The sequence below is a fragment of the Gopherus evgoodei genome, chromosome 6 (assembly GCF_007399415.2).
Source record: "Gopherus evgoodei ecotype Sinaloan lineage chromosome 6, rGopEvg1_v1.p, whole genome shotgun sequence".
NCBI lineage: Eukaryota > Metazoa > Chordata > Testudines > Testudinidae > Gopherus > Gopherus evgoodei.
Window position 1 is genome coordinate 8397523 of NC_044327.1, and position 14394 is coordinate 8411916.

Below are 14394 nucleotides of genomic sequence, written 5' to 3' on the forward strand. Positions count from 1 at the left end.
GAAAATGTGAGTAGGACTGCATCATTCGTGGAAGGAAATCACAAGAATTCATTCCTACTCCTTAATTAGGAGATAAAAATGAGTTTGAAAAAGTCTCTGTAAAACTGAGATCCTATTCCTAGAGGACAATTGGAGTTCAGTCTTAGCAACTTTGAGCTATCAGACATTACTGTTTTCTTCTGATAGCTGTGCCAGCTTTGGAGTGCTATGGGAAAGTGAGGTTCATTGCTTTGTTGGGGATGAGTGAGCTAGAAAAGGGACAGATTTACTGGAGACCTTCAAGTTGTTGGCAGGATTGATGGTTTAAAGAAGCAAAACTACGCAACTTAATATAGTCTAGGTTTGAAATGGCAGGAAGCCAGTAATGGATGGGGCATCTGGCATAGCTTCTCTGGATAAAAGCTGTACAGCCGTTCTGTATTTAAACAAAACTTGGCATACCTTCTAGAAACTAGTCTGAAATGTTTTGTCACCTCATAGATGCTGCTGGAATTAAAGGTCAGCATGCCCTTTACTAGCCTAATTTTTGTGTATTAGAAATCTGAATTGTCTCATTTTTAACCTTTAGTTACATGGAATCACAAATTTAACTGTGCTGCGGGCAGCCAGCTGCATCAGTCTGACCAGCACAGGTACTGCAGCTGTTGCCAGAACACCCATTCCAGTTTGTAAGGTGAGTTAAGCTTTTGGATTGATTCTACTGTAGTTATTGTCAATAGTAAAAGCCCTTCTTGTGGGCCTAGAATAAGTGGTACTATCCCTATTTTTATGCAGGGCTCAAGCCCTGAACATTTGTATATGTGTATACAAACATAAAACTTGAATATGAACTACAAAGGTTTGACTGAACTTATTTTTCCACTTTAACAGCCATGTAATTTTTCTGGCAAAAGTGTTCAGTGTTTATAAAGCCATACTAGAAACAAACTGCTGTTCAGTTAAACCTCAACTTGCACTCTGTCAAAGTGGAGACTACAAATGTTTGGTAAATGGTTATGAAAACCTCCAGTTCACCTTTAAATTGACTTCTGTTGAAGTTCCAGCATTTACTGTCTTATTATACCCTTTCTTTTCTTTGTCTTGTAACTTGCACGCAACCAAGATTTGATCTGTGCTGTCAAAGAAAAGCAATCTCTATGACTAGTGAGAGAAATAATTCTGGGGGAAAATGTCCCATGGTATGAGTTGTGTCAGAACCAACCTGGTCAGTTGTCGTTTATCTAATTGCTGAATGGGTAACTTCATATCACATTTCAAGGACCTATTTAGGGTACATTCCGTTGCATGTAACCATCAATCTTCCACATGTAAGTTCTTTGGAAAGTACAAATGAAAACGTTTTCCCTCAACCAAGCACGCTAGTTGTAGTATTACGTAGGAGTATTGGACTTAATATCTTAAATAGAAGTTAATTTCTATCGGAGGAGCAATATGTGATACATCCATTTTTTTTAACAAGTGAGGGAGCAATAGGTCAAACTTGACAGTACTTCTTCAAATAGAATGGTTCAGTTTTTTAGTTTCACTACTTTAACTTATCAAACTGGGCTTCCAGTGCTCTAGGATGCTACCAGTGTGACTGTCTGCACATGTAGAGGAAGCAGAGTTCTCTATTCCTCTCTCCAGTCTTCTGGGACTTGAGATGATAAAAATATTGAAGTTGGGGATATAGAAGTAACCACATCCATTCGTGGACCTGGACAAGTGGATGTTTCTTCCAAACTTCTTGACTTTCCCAGAAAGACTTAAATATTCTAATGGAAACTTTCAGGCGACAAAGCCAGAATCCAAGTGCATTTCTTACAGAATTATAAACTTTAAGAAAATCTCTCTGTATTATCAACTCTTAACAGGCAAAATATATACTTTAAAAGACTAATATTTGTGATAAACGAGTTGAGATTAATTGAAAAGTAGAAAACTTTTTTTTTCCTTTTTGGAGTTAAAAATTGACCGCCTCCTTCCTCATCCTTAGCCAGCACTCAGTCCCAAATGACTTAAATTCTAGTATGTGGAGCAGCTGCTGTGAAGGTCCCTGGGAAAAAATATAAATTCATATTTTACACTACAAGTTAACTGTCGAGATCAGTGAATGCCTCCATTATGAGAAAAATTACAGATAAGGAAACTAACTCTTAATGCTAACATTAATACAGGCTTTGATCTTAAACATTAATGGCTAGCAGGCAGCTGCTTTTGGTCAAATTGAAGTGGTTTGGTTGTCAAGAGAATTACTGAATAAGCTGACTGAACTTTCTAGCACTTCTTGCTTATAGTAGTATTAATGGGAGCAGCATGGTTAAAGCCCCTTCATTAGGTAAGAATTGATAGAAGTCAAACCCTTACTGCAGTATAAGGGAATGTAACACCAAAGATCTGAGTCACCCATGCCACTTCATAGATGCATGTTTTACAAGTTTCATTATGAATGGATATAAAAGGAGAGAGGAAGGATGGCCTTATAGTTAAAACACTGAAATGTCTCAATCTGGATTCAATTCCTAGATCTGTTGCAGACTTCTTCTGTGACCTAGGGCAAGTTACTTAATCACTTTGCCTCGGTTGTCGTCATCTGTAAAATGGAGATGTTTCTAAAATAGGGATATCAGTGACATAAAGGCCAGTTACAAAAGTTTAAATTAGGCTTGTGTTTGCTCCTAATTATTAATGTGTATTTAATGATAAAAAGTAACTAAGCAGATTCTCCACCTGATGATTCTACATTTTCTTGATCAGAGATCTGGTACTTTTTAATCAAGGTTGTACGTAATCTGTAGTAGAAAAGCTCACTAGACATAATGACATTACATTTTGCAGACACAATCTAAAAGCACACCACCAGAGTCCCGGCAGCCAGCACGATTACAAGAGGGCAAAGAAAACCAGCAAACCAGCAAATCTATCAATCAATTCAGCTACTTAGACTTCACGGTATGTCTTATTTTTGTCTGGTGACTTTAAAATTATAGTCTAATTTTAGAGAGGTGAGTAGAAAACTGACTAGATTTGGATGAGATTAGGTTGTGGGCATATAGCAAACTGCACTCACATATTTTAAACTTACCCAAAGGACAGGAAACTAAATTCTCACGTTCTATGGCACTTTGAGGAATCTAACAAATTCTGTTTTAAAGATATGTCCAGAGAATGCTCAAAAAGCAGTTCAGGGCTACCCAATACATATTGAGAGTAGGGGGATCAAGATTCCACAGCTAATGGAGGACTAACCAGGGAGTAAGGAGTAACGGGAAGCTGGACAGAAAGGGTAGCTATAGACAGGAACTTTGTAAGCATGGACCTGTCTGTCGTCATATCTCAAACAAGGGTTTTGTTAAGATGTCTTTCTGGTGAAAACTAAAATCTAAGCAGCATGAGGGAAATGTAATGACTTCCAAGGTTTTGGCTTATTTAGGGGATAACAAATGCATTTCAGTTCAGAAAATGAACTGAAATTGAGTCCTGGGAGCAAGGCAGCAACAACTGAGCTCACTAATCAGAAAAAGGGTTTGGTAGAGGGATGTTACTGTTAGCTCTAGCGAACAGACTGGGCTGTGTTGGTAGTGGGATGGAAAACAAGCAGTAATGCTGTTGTGTAAGGCAGTTGTTAAATCTTCTTAGGAATATATGGTATTGGTCACCATATCACAAATGGTATTACTGCATCCTCAACTGCAGAGTTGGACAAAAGTTCAGGTCAGAAAAATACAAGGAAAGGATCAAAAAAGGACACTAACTGGATAAGCCAGCAAAAGGTGATGTTTAACAACTGTATTAAATCATAAATGAGTAAGTTCTTAAGTAAGAACACAAATCAAGGGAAATGAGGGGGGTGGGAAATCTGGCAGGACCCACTTCATTTAAATAGCAAAAATACATTTAGTAAAATATTGGTGAAGGGAAATGAGGCAGCCTAAGTTTGAAAGAAGCATAGACTTCCTTTTGCAAAAGACAACTGAAAAGTATGGTAAAGCAGGAAGATGGAGTTGTCCTACTTAGATCACTTTAATTGGGTGGGTGCACCACTGACTGTGCTGTGATTATATCGTAATGTTGTCTTGTTACTACTTAATCTTCCTAACAATTTCTTAAATATTTTCAGAAAGATCTTTCAAAGAAAACTAGCAGTACCAGTGAGATTTTCAACTCTACAGTAAATGAGAACAGATATTAAGGATCCTGTTGCTGCACCCTCTGAAATGCCGGAATAACTCACTTCTTTGTAGCACTTGAACTCTTTTAACTATTTTCATAGACGGGAGAGAAGATGACTTATACTGTACCCTTGATGCCAGTGCCTTGACTAACTCCGGCTATCAAATTGGCACATGCGGCAAGTCAAAAGGATTTGTGTGGCACCAGAATTGTACCTTGAACTCTATTTCCTAGCTAGAAAATAAAAATAGAAAGTAGCACTTAAAAGTAACATGTTGAATTAGTGAAGTCTTTAAAATACTCTAACCAAATATCTGCAAGTCTTAGTCTACAGTTCAAGTATTTACCTTGTCTTTCTTTATTGGTGTGGCTGCATGATATTGAACTGGCTCATTTTGTTTTACTGATGAACATTTGTTTTTTTCTAGAGTGCTAACATAATCCTTTTTTTAAAAAAAATGTATATTCAAGCCTTTGAACTGTCTCAACTCCTTCATGAAGTTCAGACTTGCAGGTTTCATGTACTTAATAATTCTGTCTAATTGTTTTACCCTGTCGCGCAATTAACTCTCAAACCTTGGTGCTTTTTAACCAAGCCGTGCAGGCAATTATGAAGCAACGGGGGGAAAGGGGGTAGAGATGTGGGGGAACTGTTAGTTGAAGTGAAGTGATCACAATCTGTAATCATCTGAACTGTTCAATGCAACTTTGTTTACTTTCTCTTTATCGTATTAATATCATGTCTTGAACTGAAATGTACCTTCACATTAGTGAGTAAACTGCCTGAACTGCTTTGAGGAGATCGGATAATGTTGTGGCTAGAATAAAAACGTGTGTTTACAAGTGTTTAAATATTTCTTATTGTATATAATGTGATTCTGAAAAGCAATTTAAATAATAAAAAGATGTGTGTTGTGCTCTTAAATAAAAAGCTGCACTAGTCAAGATGTCTGTTTTCAATGGGTTACTACTTCTGGTTCTGAAGAAAATCTCATGTATCTACAGTATTTGCAAAACACATTTTGTTATTTTGTATGCTGTTTTGTAACTAAAAGGGAACAGCTGGCATTCATAAATTAAAAATAGTAATTTGTCTGAGAAGGAGCCATTTCATGGTGCATTAGTAAACTTTAAAAACAGATTTGGAAATTGATCAATATTTAATTTTACTTATGCTGTGAAATTTGTTTTTCTTGAAGTAGAATACTTCAAAAACAATATGGAGTCCAGTGGCACCTTAAAGACTAACAGATTTATTTGGGCATAAGCTTTCGTAGGTAAAAAAACCCCACTTCTTCAGATGCATGGAGTGAAAATTACAGTTATAGGCAGGGTGGATTTGATTTAAATCACTAGTCAGGAAGACTTGATTTAATCGTGGATTTCTACATAAAAGGGCATTCTTGGTGGTTGTTATAATCTTAATACATATTCTTCACAACTCAGAGAAAGATGTAGGTTTCATTTTTAGAAGGTACACACTATACATTTTTTTAAGTGATTTATTTTGAAAACTTTTCAGATTAGTTTTATAGCTATATCATAAAATGAAGAATTGTTTGGTTATTTCATTTACCAAAGGTAATTGAAGCAGATAGTTCACCTCCCAATGACTTCATAAATATCTCCAATTCAACATGTTAATCATTAATATTTGGAGGATTTTTCTTGCCATGCTGTATTAGGACGAGAACATCACAAGACAGACTTTTAAATTGTTTTATTTAACTAAAACAACAACGTTATGTAGCCTAGATTTTTTTCTTCAACAGCAAACATATTTTAACAAAACAAGCATATGAATTTTTGAATTTAGTTAAATAGTCAAGTTTTTTTTAAATCAGGTTTGGTTTTGTTCTAATTGTTTTTAACTAAAATAGTTAAATGAGATATTTAAAAAAAAATTAAACAAACTATGTCAGCCAGGTCACCATGAGAAACTTAAAATAATGGCCTCTATAGCTAATTCAGTTGTCTTCACCTTCATTTTCCTCTTTGTTCATAATCTGGAAAAGAGAAACAAGCTTTCCTGCTTTTTCAGGTCCCAAACGATTTCTCAATTTGGAATGAATTAGTCCAAAGGAAGAAAATATTCTTTCTACGCTAGCAGAAGAAGCTACTGCTGTTAAAAGTGAGATTATCACTTCAACAGTCTCCAAGTGCTGAAGTGACTTCCACCAGTTTACTTGTGTGACTTTCTTTAAAACATCAGCAGCAAACATATTTCTTGAACGGTTCACCCTTAGCTCTGAAGTTTATTATAGTTGGCACTATGGAGGGATGATTGCTGGATGTCCATGTCATAGCCAACTCCTCTTCTTCACAGTAAAGGTTTGGCCCTGGTACCGAGTATTGAGAATATTTGCAAGAAAATGAGCTGGAAAGAGTGCTTGTCCCATTCGGTTTTTTAATGCTTGTAATTTAACTCACTGCATATTTCTCTTTAAGATTTCACTCAATTCCTTCCAAATTTCAACAGCATCAGCAATAAAACAGCTCTTTCCCTGCATTTTGTTCAAAGCTACAGAAATAGGCTTCAGGGTACTTAGCATGTGTTCAACATTTCTCTTAAGCCCGGTGTTGAGAACTTTGGCTGTGACAGTGCCATCTGTTTTTTCACAATTTTGTTCACAAACTGTCATCAGATTAGGCCAGTTCTTGATATAGTGCTCAAAACAGTCCGCTACTTAGTTCCATCGCACGTCTTGTGGTAGAGTTAGCTTGGATCCTCCCACGTTTTTCAGAGTAGCTGCTGCAAAATGGTTGTTACGGAAGTATTTGCAATTTCAACAACATTTAGCCTTTATTTCTGGAACACTGAAGTCTTTGACTAGGAGGTGAATCAAATGAGCACTGCAACTGTATGTTATTAGCTTGGGACTCTTCACTCTCTTCTCAATAATTTCATCTCATCTTGGATATCATTCTCTGTGACCAAGCTGCATACTAGATATTAGAATTTTTTTTTCACAGTTTGTTATAGCTTTTACTGCTATTTATTGTAAGTGTTCTGTGTGTGCATTTCCTGGTGTATCAATTGTTTCTTTAAGGAAGACATTCCCTTCTGTCGTCACACAAGCACATACAACAGGATCATTGTGGACATTGCTCCACCCATAAAGACTCAGGTTAACAATTTCACCCTCTAGACCTTTGTGCACACTGCTCAATTTCTCTTTCATACACTTTATCCAGCAATTTGCCTGTTATATCTGCTCTGTTGGGTGGGCTATATTCTGGTCTTAATGACTGAACCATGTTAATGAAGTGTGGATTCTCAATCATAAAGAAAGGACAGTTTGTTGTATAAACAAACGGGGCAATTTTTTCATCAATTACCTCTTTTTGTAATCCGCTGGTTCTTATCACACATTTATCTATGGTTGTTTCTGGATAATGGAGCGTTTTTTTTTCTTTTTGCTACAGGTGATCTACTGTGGCTATGTGACTGACTGACATGATGTTACTGAAACACCATCACTGGCAGATAACTCTGAAACTAGAAAATTATGGTGATCTTGAAGGTGGATAGTCTTCAGATCTTGTATGTTGAGGTTGGATTCTCCTAATTAAATAACTGCATTGACTTATTTTGTTTATTACCATACTGCTCATTTAGTATTCTCATTGCATTCACTGACACTCAGTACTACTTTAAAGGTAGAATTGTACAAGGAAGATCTGCCTATTTCAGCTGTTTATTTTTTATCACAACTGCATCTAAAATTGATAGTGCCATAGAGTAACAACTATATTTTTTGCTCAAACATGAGAATTCAAAAATAGTCCAGAAGAAAGACAGGCTGTCCTTAAGAAAAGTGTGAAATAAAAAAGTTTACCAACCTGAAGATCCTGCATGTTCAGACATGTTCCTTTCATCATCTTTAATGCAGCTTCTTCCTGAGGAGGAATACTTCTCATGATGTTGTTTTATTCGGGCAACCAAGCCTTGCATTTTATTTTGTTGCACTGTTTGTATTTTGCATGTTTGCCTGTCTTATCCACAGGTAGAGGAATTTCATTAAAATATTCCCAAACTGGGTTTCTCTTATGGCCCGCTTCCATTATAGGTTTTCTGTTCTAGTGGGAGAATGGTATGGTAGATCTCAAGTCAATGAAGGCTACACTCAGAAAGACTTCAACTTCTGGAATATGCTGCTCAAACAATTTCACTTTTGTTTCTACTGCCTGTTCCTTCCTTCTCACATGTATCTCCAGACTTCTTGTCCAGATCTATTCCGCCCCCAACAATCTTCTATTCATTGAACTTTTTGAAACTTTGCACTTTTAGAGAGAGGTAAGGGATTGACTCCGTGTACACAAATTTGCAGAGACACAATAGGGTTGAGGTTTGTTATTTCTCACCTCTATATATTATTTATTTATTTTAAAAACATTTTTGCTGTTAACAAGTGTGTTTTCTTTGGACACCCAAATCCACAGTTTGAGAACTGCAAAACTAAGCATCTCTGATTGTATCTTCTAGACTGAGCATTGTGTCCTATTGGGTAGAAAGAAAGATTAACCTAAAGAATCTATACAGAAGCCCTGGAAACCCATAAGATTGGGTCCCTAATCCATGAACTTTTGGAACGCATTTACAAAACTTTTCTTAAAGATTACATAAACATATTGTCTCATACTATAGAATTAGAATTTATAATCCCTATGCCATGATGAAACATCTTTGAGCTATAATGTATCTTAATTAAAACTATCTTTAGATTGCTTTTGGCGGGGGGGGATTATATAAAAAAAATCCAATTTAAATTAAAAATAATTGATTTTTATCCACCCTGGATACAGGCATAAATATACTGCTACATGAAGAGAAGGGAATTACCTTACAAGTGGAGAACCAGTGTTGACAAAGCCAATTCAGTCAGGGTGGATGTAGTCCACGTCCAATAACTGATGAGGAGGTGTCAATACTAAGAGAGGGAAAATTGCTTTTGTAGTGAGCAGCCACTCCCAGTCCCTATTCAAGCCCAAATTAATGGTGGTAAATTTGCAAATGAATTTTAGTTCTGCTGTTTCCCTTTGAAGTCTGTTTCTGAAGTTTTTTTGTTCAAGTATGGCTACTTTTAAATGTTATAGAATGTCCAGGGAGAGTGAAGTGTTCTCCTACTGGCTTTTGTATATTACCATTCCTGATGTCTGATTTGTGCCCATTTTTTCTTTTACATAGGGCCTGTCCAGTTTGGCCAATGTACATAACAGAGGGGCATTGCTGGCACATGATCGTATATATCACATTAGTAGATGTGTTGGTGAATGAGCCCGATGGTGTGGCTGATGTGGTTGGGTCCTATGATGGTGTTGCTCGAGTAGATATGGGGACAGAGTAGGCAACAGGGTTTATTGCAAGGATAGATTCCTGGTTAGTGTTTCTGTGGTGTGGTGTGTAGTTTCTGGTGAGTAAGCAAGGACTGGCCTGTCTCCCAAGGTCTGTGAGAGTGAGGGATCATTTACCAAGATAGGCTGTACATCGTTGATGTGCTGCAGAGTTTTTAGCTGGGGGCTGTTCATGGTGGCCAGTGGTGTTCTGTTTTAAAAGCAATGTAGACTTCAGTTTGTCTCCATTTGCTTTCTGTCAAAATGACCTTCAGTCGCCATCTCCTCTCCTACGTGCACAGGGAAACTAAGTCCAGTAGCCACAGAACTCAATGGCACAATTTTAAACTTGTTACTAGGTTTCATTCCTGATGCTTTCGGAATCTAAATCAAACTACTTTCCTCTCCTTGCAACCCACTAACTCCTGTGCACAGGGATAGTTGCAGTCTAGTTAAGAGGACTATCTAATTTTATTTAACCCCCACACCCAAACCCAACAAAGCTTTTATTAAAGTCCAAACCTAGTGTTCTAAATGAGAAACAAGAGCTTAGGAGCTTCTAAATCATGTGATGGGTTTAAAAAACTATCAATATGTCCAACAGAGGAAAAACAAGCTTTCTCCTGCAAACATCTGCTCACAGACCCTGAGGCATAGCTATTTCTTAGGCAAAGAAGGCTGGTGGGTGGGAGGGGATAACTGATTTTATGTAAGGTATCCTAATTAAACAGCTTCATCTATGTTAGGAAAGTCCCTGTTGCTGATGAGGGGTTGGCATTGGATGCAGCTAAAGTTCTTGAAATGATGCTGAACAATTGGCACCTACAGTTAGTATCAGCCAGTTCTTCTTCGAGTGATTGCTCACATCCATTCCAGTTAGGTGTGCGCGCTGCGTGTGCACGCTCGTCGGAAACTTTTTACCCTAGCAACTCCAGTGGGCCAGCAGGTCGCCCCCTAGAGTGGCGCCTCCATGGCACCCGATATATACCCCTGCCGGCCCACCCGCTCCTCAGTTCCTTCTTACCGCCGTGTCGGTCGTTGGAACTGTGGAGCGCGGCATTGCTGTCCTCCACGTCCCTAGCTCTCCTTGTTACTACCGTTGTTACTACCGTTGTTAGTTAGTGGTTAAGTATAGTTAGTTAATTAGTTTGTAGTGTAAATAATATTGTACATAGTTGTTAGCCGGTCTGGGCTATAGCCCTTCCCGCACCCGGCACTGGGCTCATGCCTGGTTCGCCGGGCTTTAAGCAATGTGCGGCCTGTAAGAAGCCTATGCCGACCAGCAACCCTCACGACGCGTGTCTAAAGTGCCTGGGGGAATCGCACAGGTCGGACAAGTGCCGCATTTGCAAGGCTTTTAAGCCCAGAACAAAGGAGAGAGACCAGAGACTTAGGACTCTCCTAATGGAAGCGGCACTTGACCCAGCAGCTTCGCAGGCCGTGATCTCTACACCGGCACCGGATCGCACCGGCACCGGAAAGACTCCCCGGCACCGACCTTCCCCGGCACCGGGTGCAGAAACAAGACCATCGAAGTCTGCAACTCCAGCCAGGCAGACTCGAATGGAGCGCCCGGCATCGACATCTGCCGCGGCGCTACCGGCACCGTTGACTCCGGGCCCGGTGGGTCCGTCGAGTCCGGTACCGCCAAGCTCCCCCATAAGATCTGGGGTTGAGCTATTGGTCCCATCCACTCCAGAGACCTTCGCCTCGGCACGGGACCTCATTGCCCTGACTGAGTCAACTCAGCTGCCACCTCCGGTGCGGGTAGCGTCCAGGGGCAACCCCATGATGACGGCGCCGTCTCGGGACTCACGCTCGCGATCGAGGTCCCGACGCCACGGTCGCTCGAGATCCCGCCGCCGCTCGCAGTCCCGGCACTGCTCCCCTCGGCGGTACCGGTCGTACTCGCGGCACCGATCGGCCTCCAGACGGTCACGGTCTGGTTCCAGCCGCCGATACCGACACTGGGACTCTAGGAGCCACTCGCCGTCGTTCAGCGCACTGGTCGACCTCCCGGCACCGAGCTGGTGGCAGGTCCCAGTCCCGGTCGACCTCCCGGCACCGCGTCGGTGGCAGGTCCCGGTCCCGATCCCGGCACCGAAGCAGTGGCCGGTACCAGTCCAAATCCCGGCACCGAGACAGAACCCGATCCCGGCGCCGGTATGACGCCCGGTACCGATCCCCGGCACCAAGAACATCTTCGGTGCCGGACCGCGGAGACTCTTACCAGCCGCGGTCGGCCCCGCCATGGCCTTCCAGACAGCCGTCGGTTTCATCACAGGCGGACAGCGTATATGCGCTGGGCACCGACAGACAAGCGGCTCTCTTCCAGGACCCTCCGCAACAGGACCAGGATCTGCAGCAGTGGGGGTTTTGGACACCCTGGGCTTACCATCAAGCCCAGGGCCCCCAACAGCTTCCTCCAAGGCCTGCAACGGCAGAGCACAGGGTGCCGGAGGCGTCGTTGTCCCGCCCCCCTCCCTCCCCGGATGGGGAGGAAGGATCGAAGCAGCAAGACCCTGGTCTTGCTCCTGAGCCAGAGGTGAGGGCTGAGGCGGACCCCCCGCTGGACACTTTCTTGCCAGGGGTCTCCTCATCCTCCTCTCCTGACGAAGCGGTGGCTGGCACTTCCTCCAATAGCCCTCCTCCGCTAGATCTCAGGGCACATCAGGACCTCCTCAGGCGAGTAGCACAGAATCTGAGCCTGCAAGCTGAGGAGGTCTCTGAGATCGAGGACCCCTTCGTCAGCATCCTCTCCTCCGATGCTCCCACCAGGGTCGCCCTCCCTTTCATTAGGACGATCCAGGCCAACGCCAATACAATCTGGCAGTCACCGGCCTCCATCCCCCCTACGGCGAGGGGCGTCTATCATAACCTTAGTCCCAGATTTGGACCTTAGCGTCCAAAATATGGGGGTTAGCATATAAACCTCCAAGCTTAGTCACCAGCTTGGACCTGGTACTTGCTGCCACCACCCAAAAAATTAGAGTGTTTTGGGGCACTCTGGTCCCCCTGAAAAACCTTCCCTGGGGACCCCAAGACCCAAATCCCTGGAGTCTCACAACAAAGGGAAATAATCCTTTCCCTTCCCCCCCCCCCCAGGTGTTCCTGGAGAGATACACAGACACAAGCTCTGTGAATCCAAACAGAGGGACTCCCCCTCTCCGTTCCCGGTCCTGGAAACAAAAAGGACTTTCCTATTCCCCCAGAGGGAATGCAAAATCAGACTAGCCAATTCAACACACACCGATCTCCCCTGATTTCTTCCTCCCACCAATTCCCTGGTGAGTACAGACTCAATTTCCCTGAAGTAAAGAAAAACTCCAACAGGTCTTAAAAGAAAGCTTTGTATAAAAAAGAAAGAAAAAATACAAATGGTCTCTCTGTATTAAGATGATACAATACAGGGTCAATTGCTTAAAAGAAATATGAATAAACAGCCTTATTCAAAAAGAATACAAATCAAAGCACTCCAGCACTTATATTCATGCAAATACCAAAGAAAAGAAACCATATAACTTACTATCTGATCTCTTTGTCCTTACACTTAGAAACAGAAGATTAGAAAACAGAACTTCTCCAAAGCTCAGAGACAGCAGGCAGCCAGCAAACAAAGACCTCAGACACACAATTCCCTCCACCCAAAGTTGAAAAAATCCCGTTTCCTGACTGGTCCTCTGGTCAGGTGCTCCAGGTGAAAGAGACATTAACCCTTAGCTATCTGTTTATGACAGCGTCGAAAGGAAGTACATGGCCCCCTCCAAGGGCTATGAGTACCTCCACGTTCACCCGACACCATGTTCGCTGGTGGTGCAGTCGGTGAACGAGAGGGAGCGTCACGGACAGGAAGCCCCAGCCCCCCAATCCAAGGAGGCCAGGCGTATGGACCTCCTCGGCCGCAAGGTCTATTCGGCTGGGGCCCTTCAGCTCAGGGGTTCCAATCAGCAAGCCCTTCTTAGCCGCTACGCTTTTAACTCGTGGGTGGCAGCGGACAAGTTTAAAGAGCTGCTGCCACAAGAGGCTCGTCAAGAATTCGCGGCGATTCTTGACAAGGGCAAGAAGGTTGCATGAACCTCGTTACAGGCCTCTTTGGACGCTGCAGACTCGGCTGCCCGTACCCTCGCCTCGGGGGTAACGATGCGCCGCATCTCCTGGCTTCAGGTTTCTGGCCTTCCACCGGAGCTCCAGTACACCATCCAGGACCTCCCGTTCGAAGGCCAGGGCCTGTTCTCAGAAAAGACAGACCCCAGACTGAAAAGTCTTAAGGACAATAGGATCATTATGCGCTCCCTCGGGATGCACACGCCTGGAACGCAGCGCAGACCCTTCCGGCCGCAACAACAGCAGCAGCGTCGGCCATACCCCCAGTTCCGCCAGCGGCAGGACCTTAATAGGCGCCGCGGCAGGAATGGAAGGTGCAGACAGTCGGGGAACCAAGGGGGGCAGAATCAAAGCTCCTCCAAGCCTCCGCCTGGGCCCAAACCTTCGTTTTGAAGGTGCGCCCGAGGGCGCAGTACCAGTTTCCCCCATGGATCCTTCCCCCCCGTTTTCCAACTGCCTTTCGTTTTTCCTCCAGGCGTGGACCCAAATAACATCCGATCGCTGGGTCTTACGCACGGTGCAGACGGGATACCGCCTGCAGTTTGTATCATTTCCTCCCTCCCGCCCCCCTTCCTCATCCCTCTTCAGGGACCCCTCTCACGAGCAATTCCTTCGGCAGGAGGTACAGACGCTCCTCAACAAAGGAGCTATAGAGGCGGTTCCGGAAAACGAGAAAGGCAAGGGGTTTTATTCCCGCTACTTTCTGATCCCCAAGGCCAAGGGAGGCCTCAGGCCTATCCTCGACCTGCGAGAGCTCAACAAATACCTAGCGAAGTTGAAGTTCTGCATGGTATCCCTGGGGAC

The 14394-nt window shown here is 42.7% G+C and overlaps 1 protein-coding gene across 3 annotated transcripts in view; it reads left to right on the forward strand.

Moving 5' to 3' along the window:
- Nucleotides 1-5099, forward strand: part of LOC115653110 (protein regulator of cytokinesis 1-like) — a 54968-nt gene extending 49869 nt beyond the window's left edge. Inside the window, exons 13-16 of one of the 3 annotated variants that reach the window (XM_030565845.1) lie at nucleotides 569-673; nucleotides 2818-2931; nucleotides 3619-3752; nucleotides 4100-4182. In XM_030565845.1, the coding sequence (XP_030421705.1) occupies nucleotides 569-673; nucleotides 2818-2931; nucleotides 3619-3741 (342 nt within the window). In that variant the 3' untranslated portion in view covers nucleotides 3742-3752; nucleotides 4100-4182. Of the gene's footprint in view, nucleotides 1-568; nucleotides 674-2817; nucleotides 2932-3618; nucleotides 3753-4099 lie in introns of all 3 variants that reach the window. The other 2 variants (XM_030565846.1, XM_030565847.1) reach the window with 2 other exon arrangements.
- The last annotated feature ends 9295 nt before the right edge of the window (nucleotides 5100-14394 follow it).